At 43.4% G+C, this 15,618-nt stretch overlaps 1 protein-coding gene across 1 annotated transcript in view; it reads left to right on the top strand.

Annotated features, from left to right (window-relative positions):
• Window positions 1–15,413, top strand: part of rps6kc1 (ribosomal protein S6 kinase polypeptide 1) — a 32,860-nt gene extending 17,447 nt beyond the window's left edge. Inside the window, exons 13-16 of the mRNA XM_084081911.1 lie at window positions 2,303–2,392; window positions 8,517–8,599; window positions 10,799–10,894; window positions 12,493–15,413. Of these exons, the coding sequence (XP_083938037.1) occupies window positions 2,303–2,392; window positions 8,517–8,599; window positions 10,799–10,894; window positions 12,493–12,594 (371 nt within the window). The 3' untranslated portion in view covers window positions 12,595–15,413. The remainder of the gene's footprint in view (window positions 1–2,302; window positions 2,393–8,516; window positions 8,600–10,798; window positions 10,895–12,492) is intronic.
• Window positions 15,414–15,618: the final 205 nt, after the last annotated feature.

Raw genomic sequence — 15,618 nt, 5'->3', positions numbered from 1 at the left:
TGTCTTCTAAACCCTAACAGTTTTCTGAAAACCGTATGTTGCTATAATATCATGTCAAGGACCACCCAAAATCATATGTATCGTGGATCCTAATCTCAAAATATTTTGTTCCAGGGACCCCCCAGAAGCAAAGATTTGAGTTAAAAATTTGCTTAAAAAATACATATACTCATAGACTTGAAAAATAGCAGATCTACAAGCTACAAGCTTGTAGATCCAAGCTTGTATAATCTAAAATGACACAGACGCGTTCCCAGATTGAATAGGTTAATCTAAATTTAAGGCTGTGACACACCAAACAGACTTATCCTGACTACTACAGACCACGTCGGGAGATAAGAATGGGAGACATCTCTGTTGTTAATAAATTGTTAGAAGTCACTGTGAACACACCGCACAGACTACAGCTGATGGCAGTGTTGTGTTCCTGCATGATAGGAAATAAATCTATCATACATACTGGGGAGAATACATGAATGAAGAACATTATACTGGTACATTATACACCTGCAAAAAGATGAATCAATTAATGGAGGCTACAGTAGCTCTTTGAGTTGTTGAACACACCCCGGCAGTGTGCAGGGTTCTAATGTTCGTCTGCAACATTAACATTAAACAAGGCGTTCATTTGCCAGAAGTAATTGCATCCGTCTATCTCTCTCTCTCTCTCTCCACATACACACACTTGCACTCTGCCTTGCTCTGTTTCTCTCTCTCTGTGTTCACATTGGTCACATTGGCCAACCCCCCCCCCCCCCCCTGTCTTATCAACACATTCTGCCGCCTATTCAACATTTTAATCGGGTGACCAACCCACACAAGCGCTTCACTACCACCGACGGTGGTGCGCATTCTGCAACCGATTCTCGGCCCCAGATACACTACTCGACGTCCCGACGTCGGTTTGGTGTGTACCTACCTTAAGTGTGCGGAAAGGGGTGTAGGGGTGGATCCTTGTGTTGTCTGCTCTATGCTGGGGACCAACATGACGGGGATCTTCCAGGTGGAAAATGTCTTTGTTTTACCAGGAGGTCACAGATTCCCCGCCTCACCTTTTCTCTATTGTCGTCCCCCGACCATCCCTCTCCACCTCGTTATCAGCACACGTCTAATTAGCTGAGTGGCTGTTTTCGTCTCCCTGGTGGTAATTATTGTTCTAAAGGGCCCATCAACGGCGTAGTGTGGTGCATCAGTCTGGCTAGCCGGGGCTAATGGCCTCGGCTACCTAATGACACCATTAGTTCTAATGATAGCGTTAACGGGTAGCGGCTAAACAGGAGTAATCGCTGGGGCTGCGTGCTAGGAAAAAAAAAATCATGTGGAGGGAGGAAAGGAAAGGAGAAGAGTTGTATAAGAAAGTGCTTTTTAAAGGTGAGTCAACAGTTTGAAAAGTGTAGAGAAATCTTGGAGAGGAATCTTGATGACGTAGGACAGTGTTTTTCAAACTTTGTGTGTGTTATCACTCTGTAAATGGTTATTTTTAATTACCGTACTAATACTAAAGTTTAACCACTTGAGCGCCTATTTCATACTTTTCACAAATTCTCAAAAAGAGCTAAAATAGCTGATGCGATACATGAGTTTGTGATCTGCTATTTCTGCTACAGTATTTTTGAAAATGTGTGAGGAAAAAAAAGAACAGTTTAAAGTGGTTAGGATAGACTTTGCCGGCCTGGACCGCTGGCGTAGCGGTCCAGGCACCTAGGCTCAGTGTAGCCTGACAGCGTGGCGCGGGTTCCTTTGCTGCATGTCACTCCCCATCTCTCTCTCTCCCCATTGTCCTATCAGCTTACTGTCTGATCCATAAAGGCATGAAAGCCCCTCTGTATTGGGAAATGAGTGTGCCCAAAGTATTGATATAGTCCCCCCCCCCCCAAAAAAATCCCAAGGCACACCTGGACGTGCCTCAGCACACTGCTAGGAACCACTGAGGGTTGGAGAGAGAGGTGGTAACTCCAAGCTAACAACAGTATTTATCCCCACCCTCACCACCCCCTACTTTGGGCAGCAGTGGCTCAGGAGGTAGAGTGGTCGCTAGGAATTAGATTGCTAGTTTGATCACGGCTCTTCCTGGCATTGCATCTCAGTATCCCTGAGCAAGACACTGAACCCATGACTGCTCCCCAGGAACACTTTATCAACAGCTGCGCACTGCTCCTATGATGGCTTGAATGCACAACGCAAATTCCTATTCCCCTTTTGTACATTTCTGCAACCGCAATGACAATAATGGCATTGAACTGAATCTCTCATCTATCTCCGTGTGTAATGTCTCCCTCCTTCCATCGCACCCTCTCTACAGGTCATGTTCAGCTTACCTACTTCTGCAGTTGGAGTGAGGTGGAGGAGTCCTATGATCAGGATGCCATTGCCAATATGTACTGTGCTCCAGGTGAGAGAAACGCACTACATACTGTACGTATGACTGTACACCCCCTTCATCCTCAATCCACCAATTTCCTAATGGCCTCAGAACCCATCTTGTCTCATAACGATTGTACAATGTGAGCAACTCCCCCCCACAAAAGGGGGGGGGGGGTGTGAGGTTAATGCTATGCAGGCATGCAGGGCCATGACTAGGCCACAGTGTCCCCTGGCCACAAAGACCTCATTCATAGCCAGAGGCACATAAACAGTCCAAGCGTGCATATACAACTGTGGAAAGTACAGGCACTGTGAACCCTCTGGATGGTTAAATTGACAGATATGCCACTACGTACATACAGTCACCCCTCCCATACATTAACCACTTGAGTCTTATACACTTTGTCGTATAGAGAATAGAGAAAATAGCTGATCTACAAGTTCACGACGTGACACATCGCCACTATTTGGGAAATATCTGGAAAACTTTGGACATTTTTACTTTAATTTCACATAATGAATGACATGCCCCAAATAGGGATGCCACGTTGAAAGTGGTTAACAAAGTAATCCATTATTAAGTATATGTATATACTATATCCTGTGTATATCCTGACTGAAACACATGGCCACAGTGTTGCCTTCAGTATATATGATATTAATTATCATGAATATGTTGTTGATTGTGAGAATAAGTTGCGTTCAGTATGAGTATCAGTACAGTGTGAGAATAAATCCCTTGTCCTCGCCTGCCATGCCCCTGTCTGTAGACCAGTCCAAGCGCACGCCAGTGGAGTTTTCAGCAAAGACCACCGTCAGTGAAGTGATCTTATATTATGCAAAATTATTGAGAATAAAATCAACAATTATTTGTTTGGTGTATTTAAAAAACAAAACGTTTACCCAGCAGATGCAGTTAGGAGCTGGGTCTTGTTGCATTTCCCCTGCTGTCCTGTAGAGTGTGCTGTGGTGCCACAGAGAACAAGGGGTGTTATGCTGGTGACCCTGTGTGTTGGTCCCAACAGGCCTGTGGCAGCTCTGGCATGCTGTTTAAAAGCTGCCTAAAACAAACTGACGCTAGACTACAGCACCATATCCCTACTTAACACCTCTGTGTGTGTGTGTGTGTGTGTGTGTGTGTGTGTGTGTGTGTGTGTGTGTGTGTGTGTGTGTGTGTGTGTGTGTGTGTGTGTGTGTGTGTGTGTGTGTGTGTGTGTGTGTGTTGGGAGTGTGTATGTGTTGTCCGTTTGTGCTTTTCAAATACCCATTAGGAAGGAATATAACTATAGATTTGCGTGTGAATTTCATTGTATCTTGGATGCAGTGGTCTAAATTATTCCAGACGCGGGGGGAGGGGGTATCTCTGGTTAGTCTTGTACAGTACATGAAAAACACAGAAAATTGATGTGTACGCAATGACCCGCACACCCATTCACCCTCCCACGCACCTATATTAAACTATCCTCTCGTACATACACTCACTCGTTCTCATTGCCAAGAAGGTCACCGGTACTTTAGATTTAAATCCTCCTTGTGTCGAGAACTTGCGGCACTGTTGTAATAACGTCTGAAAGCAACAAACACTTTATCTAATATCTAAAATGTGTATCTTTGTGCCCCTGGCAACAAGGCCACTAATGGAAATGGAAGCCCTACAAGGACATACTGTACACACGGTAAAATGATCGTGCATCCCTAGTACACAGTAAAATCCTCAGTGTTGATTTATCCATTTTGTTAAATGAACACCGAGGATTTTACTGTGTATATGCCAAAGTTCAGCAGTAGAGGACATAAGGAGTATGCGTAAAGGAGTTTAGAAAGGTTTCATTCGACTTGGGTCACAGTGCATTTTCATGTAGTTGTTCTCCTAGAATAGAATAGGCATGTCAAATTAACGCTGTGGTGAGTTTTGATTGTTTTAATGGAAACATAGCAGTGTGTGTAGAGAGGCTCTTGTCAATTTTTTTTATCAGTTCAACCGACAAAAAATACAAAACAAAAATAATACAGAGTGAAGGTTTTGTCTGAAAACCTTGGAGTGGCTATTAATGTAGCACTTTTAAGTCAAGCAAACGCAGACTTTGCTCTCCAATTCATCTAGTATTATGCAGCCTGTCACCAGGAAAACTAAGTCAAGCGATCAAGCTGTTTTGCTGAAGTGAATTTATGCATGGGTAATGGGGAGAGGGGTACAGTGGGAGATATGTGAATGTATGCATTTTTGTGCGTGGATAAAGAAAATAACAAGCAACTCATTTGGGCCAGAGAACACACATGGCGAGAGACAGCTCTGTAGCACAAAGACAAAACTTGGAACTTGGAATTACCACATTACTATAATGTGAAACAGAGATGTGGTAAGTTAACTTTCAGCTCAGAAGGTATATTGAAACGGCAGTTCCCAATAGTGATGATACGTCTCTTAATAGTAGATATAAATTTGGGTAAAGAAAAATACATTTCAGCTGAACAATGTTGAAGGTTGTTTAAAAGTCAGTCAGAGAGTTGATTCCACCGAAAGTGTGCCGACCTCAATCCTGATCTTAGAGTTACTATTAGTTGACTTCTGTTGAGGAAATGTGGATCGATGGCTGCAGTGCTTGATATCTGTCAGTAGGGGGTGGTGTACCCTGCAACTGAGTGAAAGAACGCTCCAGCATCTTTGACTCCATTCTGCTCATCCTTTGGCAAGTTTCTCTCGATCTTTGTTAGTATCATTCTTTCTGTTCAAATTTTGCTATTGCGCATAGTAAGCTGGGACAATACTTTTGTGTTGCTTGCTCGTATTAGCCCCAACATACTATACACCTACACCCAGAACATGTACATGAAGGGGTTAGTGAGTGTCTCTCCTGCCCTTGTTATGTATTGCTGTTTATCCAGACAGGGTCAGTCCCCACGATGGCTTCATTCCTGATGACAGATTTATGACTGTTTGCCAGAAAGCTCGCAGGGGGCCCACTGTGACCGTGTGTGTGTGTGTGTGTGTGTGAGTGACTGTGTGTTCAAGAAGGGTGGCAACATGTTTTTTAAATGGCATACATTCACACCCAAAAAAACACGGGAGTGGACTCGGAAAATACTCTGGCAGGGGTATTAATTTGTTTATTTTCGCTCCACAGCTTATTTACTTTCTCATCGTGTCACAATTACTGATAAGCATCAGATGTTTTTGGGGGGTGTTTTCTCATGAAAGGTCCAACAATGCAAGGTGTTGAGAATGAACAGCCTATGTGAACCAACTGGATGAGAACAGCTGAAGTGGGTATTGTTCAGATAAGAGGGAAGCGACATCAGTATTGATGTGCTGTATTTAAAGTCTAAAACGGTTTCATGTATTATTCTTTCTTTCTTCCCATTTAAACAGACAAGTGAGTGAATCACAGGCTACTATTGTTTTTACTTACCTGTAACAGCTCTACGATCTGGAAGATCAACTGTACTTCCTGTTTTGAGCAGCCTATTGTTTTCAAAACTCAACTTCTCATAATTGAATCACGTTACAAAGTTGCTGATTCCAAGTCATAAGGTAGGTTGTTTTTTAAGGGTCAAGAGACATCATAGAATGCTAGATTATTTGAAGCAACTGTGTCAATTATTTACTGGAGTTCCTTTGTTAACTATTTATTAGAAATTGGATAATTGTTTTAGAGGAAACATAACTGCACTCTGCATTCTTGGAACTTCACAGTCTCCTTACTTCCTACTTACTAATTTGTCTTCCTCTTTCAACAACTGGTGTCGGTTGAGTATTTGGGGAACTCTGAGGCAGAGGAGAAGAGAGAAAGTTCCTTATGGCCCCCGGGAGAGTGGAGGCAGGGGGGGTGTGTCTGATTTTTAAGATATGACAAACTGCAGGGAACTGCTCCGTTGTTGAGGAAAAGGGAAGAGGAGGTTATAAGGTGAACGCTCCGCGTTCTGCATCTCACCTCTTCCAACATCCTTTTTGTTGCATCAGCTACCTAAATGATCGCTGCGAATGTTCCCCCTGTGTGCCGCTTTTTTTCCAAGACATGCAAGGTTAGGGGAAAGTGAAAGAGTTGGAAGTGTAGAATTTTGACTTCTATAGTGGCATGTGAACTTGAAATAGTAGGCGCGTGCTCGCTGGCACACACGCCGCACAGAGCACGCTAGTAACAGTGGATTGGGGCGACTACGAAAGTGACTCCGAGAGTAAAGTCCTCAGTGTTCAGTTGTAGCTCAGAGAATGTACAAATTTCCATTTATACAATCTCTGAATGGGTCCATTTATACACTATCTGAATTAAATTAACACTCAGGATTTTATAGTGTGGCCTGTGGATGCGGTTAATACCCCCCTTCCCTTATTCCGATCCTCTTTTTCTATTTCGCCCTGCCTTGCTCTGACAGAGCAGTTAAGTGTAGCCAGCTCCACACTACTCTCCCTGCAGCTCCTTAGACATTAATCCATTGTGATGACAATCGACCTTGCTCTGAGACTTGTGTGTGTGTGTGTGTGTGTGAGAGAGAGAGAGCGAGAGTGTGTGTGTGTGTACGTTTGTCCAGTATCTCCCCTCAAGCTCATAACCGTGCAGGTATCACTAGTCCGTTCAATGACGATCTTCTCTCCTTGGCTGTCAAAATAGTGGTGCTGGGGAGGCCTGAAGACTCGTTGCTCAGTTGGCTGAGTCTGTGTGTGTGTGTGTGTGTGTGTGTGTGTGTGTGAGTGTGTGGCAGGGGGGCTGGTGGAGAGGGAGAGGGTGCGCGTATGTACGTACATGTGAGTGGTATCATACCCCTGTCTGGGGGCTCTCTAACCTTGGCTGCAAGAGAGCTGCACGAGCCCCTGCAGCTACTCGCGGGCCTCCAGGAGAAAGAGTGGGTCTTTGTCTGTGATGTTCCCCCAGCTGAGGAGCCTGATCTCTGGGCACATGTAGCCCCCTGGGTCATCAGCCACCCCCCCCCCCCCCCCCCCCCCCCCCCTTGGAGAAAGGACAGCAGAGAGGAGCTGAGCGGCACAAGGGCCATCTGGTGCCCAGTAGAGCTAGCGTGTGCATGCGAACACACATACATAGGCAGAGAGACGCGTGCACACACACAGATGACTGTAGCAAATGAGTATCTTCCTCTTGCTCCCTCTGTCTTCGTCACACAGACACACAGAGTGGAGCTCCAGCAGCCCTCCAGCTGAGCGGCCTGTCAGACTAGCTGTGCGTCTGACTGTGGGAGAGGAGCACCGGGAGCTACATGCTGGATAGAGGGGAGGCTTGAGAAATGGACGGGCACCACACACAGTGTTCACCTTGAGAGGGTTTTGTACTGTGTGTATGTGTGTTTTTATTTGTGTGCGAACCGTTCAAGACAAGCAAAGACACCTGAGGGAGCAATGCGTAGGGCAAAGGAAATATTTGTGCAGGGAGAGAAAAAGATGACTTCAAAGAGCGCGAAAAGAATCACTGGCTAAAATGTTTCTGTGGTTTTATAGTTTGCAAGTATTGTGTGTGTTTGCTGCTCGTGTTACTGCTTTTATATTTCTTGTGGGAGAGAGAGTGTGTGTCGGGGCCGGGGTGGGGGGGGGGTTTCAGTCAGTTGTGTGCATGTGTGTGTTTGTGTGTGAGTGAGGTCAGGTCATGCAGATGGTGTGAAGTTGCAGCACAGACGGTTTCCTCAATTTAACTGCTTTTTTATTATGCAAATCACCCTTTTGTGAGACACACAACTCGAAAGTGTGTGTGCGCGCGCGGCCGCATGCTTGCTTGCGTTTGCGCACGTACTCTGAATTGAATCAGTCCAATGAAATATTAAGTAGGTTTAGATGTCTTTCACACATACTGTTGAGCATTGTGATGCACACATCAGAGCAAGTGAAGGATTTATACAAGCTCGCAACTTTGCGCTGTGATGCATTGTGAGCTTGTAGATCTGCTATTTGCGTGCAACTAAGTAATAAGCCCTTAACTTACCTACATCCCCTTAAGGTCTGGTGGCGCCTTACATCAGACAAATCAGCAGTGTAACAAAAACCTAAAAACTCAGTTATCTAGTTTTTGCGTCTTGCATTTCTCTGTCACTAGAGTTTGTCTTATTTACTTAATTTATTGCTCCGCTCTCACACGTGCACATCTGCTATTCCTCTGCTTATTGTTTAGGTCATTCAACAGCCTTTCTTTCTCCATCTTTTGTTGCAGAGGTGGGGGGAATCGGCGAGGAGACAACAGCCTGTGATTGGTGGAGTTTGGGAGCCATCTTGTTTGAGTTACTCATTGGCAAGGTAAGTCAAACGTGTTAAATTATATATATATGTGTGTGTGTGTTTGGTGCAAGGTGTTGTGGTGTGTCTGTCTGTAGGTGTCTTGGCATTCAGCTCTCTCCCAGTCTTTATGCTCATGCCAGAGTGTGTGTGTGTTATGTGCTTGAGCAGTAGGTGTGTTTTGTTGTTTTGTGAGCTGCGTCTTGGCTGCTGTCTCTTTCTCTGGTTCTCGGGGAGTGCCAGGGGCGTCGGTGTGACTTTCTCCCCCAGCCTGAGCTCCATCTGCTGGGCCACGGGGTCACCTCTCCCTGGGCCCCTGTGCTGGCTCCTGGAGCAGTGCTGGGCTGGAGCATGCTGACCTCAGATTGGTGCATAAAGTGAAGACAGGGGCAGCTCTCTAGGTGCTGTGTCTCTGTAGCTGGTCCAGGATCAGGGTTATTCAAGGGATGAAGATTCCAGACAGGCTGGTGGAGTGGGGAGGGGGGTCTCTCTGTCTGTCTATCAATATAATATACATTATATATAAATGAACTGTACTATGTATAGATTTAAACACAAAGTTTCACACTTCCCACAGTACAACCTAACAGCAGCTTCCTTGAAGGGCAGACACACCACAGGTGCAAGGCATCCCTACGTTTCTCATTGTCTATTACATTTGAATAAATTCTAACTGATCGCCAGCGGGCATATTTCCATATCAGCCATCAGCAGTTTCCCCATCAGTAGCCTGAACACAAGGTGGTCTTGTAAGTTGGTGTTATTATGTTGAATAACTAACACACACACACACACACACACACACACACACACACACACACACACACACACACACACACACAAAACTCATTCAGCCCCACAGATGTCTCCTTTGATGATTATGTCTGCTTGCAGTCCTGGCAAAGACGTGTGTACACACAAACACACACAAGCACACACGCAGTCTCTTGATCCTTGCAGGATAAGATCTCGCCCAGAGCAGTCTTGACCGCGGCTGGGAACTCGGCCACATCTCCTGCAGCACAAAAAAAAGGCGACCGACCTAACTGATGGACAGACACTGGGAACACACACACACAGTCACTTGCTAGTTGCTACACTCTCCCAACACAATTTATCCTTTTGTAACCCTGAGAGTACAAATGGAAACAAATGGACTCGTAAGGGCCCATTTTGTTCCATTTGTACATTCTCAGAGTTAAATGAACACTCAGGATTTCACACTGTAGGGACGTATGAGCCGAGGGTGTGTGTAACATACAGCGATTATGGTCATTACGATCAATTATTTTGACAATGGGGCCTGTAGTCGATGGTCAAAGAAAGCACTTGCCCAGCTCACGCTCCAGATAAACATCCACACAATCGACAAGCTTTCTCTCTCTCCCGCCCCCTCCACCCTCTTTCTCTCTACTTTTTCCCCTCATTTTCTCTGGGATTGTTGCTTGCTTTGTTTTTAGATCGTTTACGGAACCCAAGTGAAACAAAAGTAATACGGGAATAAAGATAATGCTTATACTGTTTGTTGCTGTACCAGACTGATGATCCAGTGACTCCTCCGTTTGCATAGGGAGACAGAAAAAAAAAAAAAAACGTGGGGGGAAAAAGCCTTGTTTTTTTGTTCCGTCTCTCACAGACGTGAATTCGCACATGCCACCAGTTCCAAGAACCAGCAACAGCACTGAAACCATCCTCTTGTTATGGTTTGGTGAGAATCTGTGTTATTTCAGGTGCTTTGATCTCTCTATACTATTTGTCCAGTTGTGGTGCTTCCATGGCTATGTTCACACTGGCATCCCAAATCAGATTTTTGACCTATCCAGACTGGAATCAGATTGTTTTTTATCAAGTCTGAACAGCAAAGAAACACATGGAAACAGATTTTTGCTAATCCTAGGTGATTTGAAATGTGATTCAAATACGATTTATGAAAATCTGGACACTCTGACACTGAAGTCTAATTTATACTTCCACATGCGATGGTGTCGCTTGCCGAGCTTGTATATTTGTTATTTACGGCGAGTGACACTGTTTATACCACAGTAACAAATACAGATTATAAGGGTTATAATGTCTGAATACACAAATCCGATCTGATCTGTCGGTCCTAAGATCATATTTGAAATGCAAACAAAGCACATGATTACCTAGGCCTGTTGTTCCCCCCCCCCTTTTTTTGTATATAATATCTGTGCTTCTGTCTCTCTCCTCCCCTCTCAGTCTCTTCTCCACTGCCATCCAGCAGGGATCAGTCGTCACACAGCACTCAACATCCCTGAGTGTGTATCAGAGGAGGCCACGTCTCTGTTGGAACAGGTCTGCTTATATTGGGTCACTTGCCTTGCTCTGTTCCACATCCTTTTATTAAAATTGGCTAATGGGAGGGCCGGGACCACAGCCACGTCACTCTGACATAACCATAAACAAACCACAGCAACGTGACTATGACTAGATATAACGGGAGCAAACCACAGCCACGTCAATATGACAACATAACCATAAACAATCCACGGCAACGTCACTATGCCTCATTGTGACATCATTATGCAAACCTGATTACTCATTGTGATCCCGATGGCGGGGGTAAACACAGTTGAACTATATGAAAGTCAGCCGGCGGACCACGTTGTCACGCTCATGTCACTATGACTCCATAACCATATAAGGAGTTCCCAATGCAACTTTTCTGTTGCAGGTGAACGTTTTATTTGCCGTCTATTAGATGCCATAGACTCTAGTAGAGCATTCAAAAATATCATATTGACTAGTAAATTCACAGATTGGGGTCTCTTACACCGTGAGGCAGCAAAGTGCACTATACATTTTTTTTACCTTTTATTTCCCCCTGCCTATGAAGACATTCCCAAAATTGGGACGCCAATTAGTTTATGTAGTTAAGTTACTGTATATCGACAATGAAAGACTTTATTACATCCAGTGTGTGTACACACACACACACACACACACACACACACGCAATGATGAGGGCAGTAGACAAGTGTACTTGTGGCTGGAAGGTGACCGGTTTGACCCCCTGGGACGGCAGGAAAAATCTGGGCAGTGGAGTCAATGAGCGCTACTCACTCCTCCCTCAAAAACCCACCATTAAAGTGAGCAGGGCACTGAACCATGTTCCACTGGAGCTGCCCAGTGGCCAGCAGTGTGTGTGGTTGTACTGGGTAGCTCCTACTGGGTGTGAATGTGTAATTCAGGGCGTTGCTACTGTACCTACCATGGATATATAAAGGTTTTAAAACCATGAACCATATATTACTAACATTTCTTGCACTAAGCTCATATCCTATCGTTAATTGCTAATCCCCAGCTGGTTATCTTTTGATTAGTATTAATATGGCTAACCTGTACTTCAGTGTAGTGTTAGGTGTTAAGTACACATCTGCCATGACTCCTGCTGCGATATGTATTAAGAATTGGTACACAATCACGGCATGGTGTCCTTAACTTGGAGCAGTGCTTTTGATAACAGAGCCAGACAGATATTTATATTGCCCAATGTCTGGGCGTAAGTGCCCCAGCTCATTAGTCTGTTGTCCCAGATGAGAGGGACCATTACACACAGTGTGAAACTGCAGTCCCCAGTGTGTGCCTGTTAATGCTATATCAGCTCTTGTATAAATAGACATAGTTTAGAATGCTTTTCAAGTCTTTCATTGTCGATATACAGTAACTTAACTACATTAACCCTGGTGTCCCAATTTCGGGAATATCATTATAGGCAGGGGGAAATAAAGGTAAAAAGAAATATATATGTTTGGCGTTGTGAGCTTATAGATCAAAGCAATTTAGAAATGTATTGTGAATGTGATTAAGTAGTTAAAAAAAGAAAATAATTAAGGATATTGTTTTAGTTTAGCTTTTATTTTTGTAATAAAAAGCTGTGTGTTTGTTTACAGCTCCTCCAGTACAACCCAGTGGAGAGGCTGGGCTCAGGAGTGGCGGGCGTGGATGACATTAAATCACACCCCTTCTTCTCCAGAGTGGACTGGCTCAAGTAGGCCCCTGTGGATGACGGCAGCCAGGAGCACAGTTGCATGCTGGGATATGCACTCCCCCAAAAGAACTACTTTGCAACTGAGTGCACCGCCACACACACATAGACGGAGTCAAATTTACATTTGTCTTTACACAGAACAAGCCTCAACGACAAGTTTCCCCTGACATTCGTGATGATGATGCAACATTCACCAACAGCACTCAGTGGCCCTTTAAAGCTGCTGTGCTTTGTGTCCATTTTGGGGGATTTGCCAAAGTGTCAGTATTCTGCAACTACATTGTCTACATCACTCCTTTGTTGATGGTCTTACTATTTCTTTAATGCGACTTGACAACACGTGTGATGCAATACTTGAGTGGTGCTCGTACTGAATGAACGGTGATTCGGTACAGAAATGTTGCTTTGTCAATTATAGTACACTAGCCTGAAGCTAGGGCTGGGCAATATATCAATATATTTGTGATATGAGACTAGATGTCATCTGGGATTTTGGATATTGTAATATTGTGATGTGGCGTAACTGTTTTATTTTCCTGGTTGTAATCACTTAAGCCTTATTTTATACTTATAGTGAAAATAGCTGAACTAGTATACGCTCTTGTGAGCTTGTAGATCTGCTATTTTACGACCACAGATAATCGTCACAATATAGATATTGAGGTATTTGGTCAAAAAAGATTTTGATATTAGATTTTTGCCCAGCCCTACTGGAAGCCTAAATGAAATGATTGAGATCGTGATGTTTATTTCACTACTTAAAAGTGAGCGAATTGAGTCGGCTATCAAAGTGCTGAACCTTGATAGACTTCTGTGCAATATCCTCTGTAGTGGTTCATAACAGTGGTTCTCAAAGTGGGGTCCTTGAGGGGGTTCGAGGGATAAATCATAAACCGTTTAACCATACTTCTTCGGATCTACAATCTCACAATATGTCTCGATGAGACACATGGTGACTTGTGAGTTTGTAGATCGGCTGTTTTCGAAACACAAAATATTTTCAGATGGGGGGTTTGTGGCCAAATATCAATTTGGGGGTCCTTGACATGTAAATGTTTGAGAAGCACTGGTTCATAACAGCAGTCATTCCTCAGAGTTGTTTAAGTTGCCAACACAACCCCTTGAGAATGAACAGAATAGAAGTAGAGCTTTCATTTTAAGCTCCAGTTATCATGCACTGATCCAGAAACATATATTGTGCTGACATTGTCCAGCAAACAATATATTGATGATTTTCTTTATCATCAATATATTTCCTCCCTTTATACAATAAGTATTTCCAAGCAGCTTTTGGGTCAGGCAGAAACCTTGAAAGAAATATCCTGTGTTCCAATGGATATGATGTAGTTATTTAATCACAAGGTCTTGGTAATACTTAGCATTTTTCAATATTTATAAAAACCCACAAACAGACTTAACCACTTTAAATCTCCCATCCCTATTTTGGGCATGTCATTATATAGGTGAAATATTTCAAAATGTTTCAAAAATAGCTGATGTACAAGCTCACAACGCATCACATCGTTGTGTGCTTGGAGATTTGCGTTTATGAAAAAAACATATGTTGATACAAGGTTTCTGCCTGACAGCGACGATATGCAGGGTAACAGATGGCAGGATGGATACTGTCCAAAGTGAATGAACAAAACAGTCTGAAGTAGATTGCTGTTGTGGGAGAGTTAGGTATTTGGTTTGAATAGGGTAGAGATGCTCGGTGGAATTTGGCCCAGAATCCAAGGGCTAGTTGTGCAGATAATATTGAAGCCATGGCTAATCCTACACTAGAGAAAGAAATGGCATTGACCGCATTGGCTTGTGTTTGAATCGGTAAAACTAGCCATGTTTTGAGGTTGTAAATGTCTGAATAGTAGAGTTTTTACATATTCATCTCAAGAAAGTACAGCACAGTGCTTTTCTGTGCATCTGAAAAAATTATATGACATATTGTGTTATATATTTAATGATATGATAGTTATCTATTTAAAAATGATTAACTGATGTTCCAAGATTGTTTGTGTCCATTGTCATGAGCAGAATCTTATTGTAAATTGTGCTGAATGAAGTTCATACCTGTACAGTAGGTTCAATTCAAGGTTTTAGTTGCACTAGCGCAGTGGTTTTCAAAATGGGGGGCCACCAGGGAAAGGAGAGGAACAAGAAAACAAAAATCCAAATAAAATGATTTGTATGTCAAATTTTATTTTAATTTGTAAGGGTATTGTGCCTGTTTAATCACTTTAAACTTGTCTCTATTTAGGGCATGTCATTATTCAAAAATGTTTACATTTTCAAAAAATAGCCCAAATAGTGACTCACAACGCATAGCAATGTGACAAGTTGTGAGGATATATATTTGTTTTTTTTAAGCCACTTAGCAATAGGGGGACACGGCCAAGAGGCAATTTCTTTTTTGAAAATAGCAGATCGGCAAGCTCACAACATGTCGCAGCTTGGAGATCAGCTATTTCCACATGATTTAAAAAAAAAAAGCCATTTCACAATAGGAGGCCCACAACTAGAGGCTATGGCTATTTGGGGTCCTTGACATGGAAAGGTTCTGGAACCCCTGCACTAGCGGGAGTCGAACTTTCCAGTCACTGAGTGTACCACTGGTCTGCAGGGTTTAGTGAGGCCGATGCAGGTTTTCCGTGTTAACAAAACCTGAGTACTGATTTTTATACTGACTGAAAATATTGCCAATTCCATGCCTGTTGCAGTACATCAAACGATGCTAGATTAAATGACACCAACTCTGTGATTTCAATACATTTCTATAATCTGTACTGTATGTTGAAGACTTTACACTACTTGAGTGTTACAGCACAGTGTGTTCTCTTACTGACCATCCAGGATGACCCTTGCCCTCCTAGTGGACACTAGAGCTATCAAGACATCACATCGCAGTGAGATTTCACTTTTAATGCTCCTTGTCTGGTTCCTATTGAATGCTCACTTTCACACACTGCTTTGTCTGTACTGGTCATAGTGCACTATGGAAAACAATACTCAATAAACCACACATGGATGA

The sequence above is a fragment of the Gymnoscopelus microlampas genome (assembly GCF_963454915.1).
Source record: "Gymnoscopelus microlampas genome assembly, chromosome: 16".
Lineage (NCBI taxonomy): Eukaryota > Metazoa > Chordata > Actinopteri > Myctophiformes > Myctophidae > Gymnoscopelus > Gymnoscopelus microlampas.
Note: the sequence above shows the minus strand (reverse complement) of the source record. Positions and strands in the feature narration are given on the sequence as shown.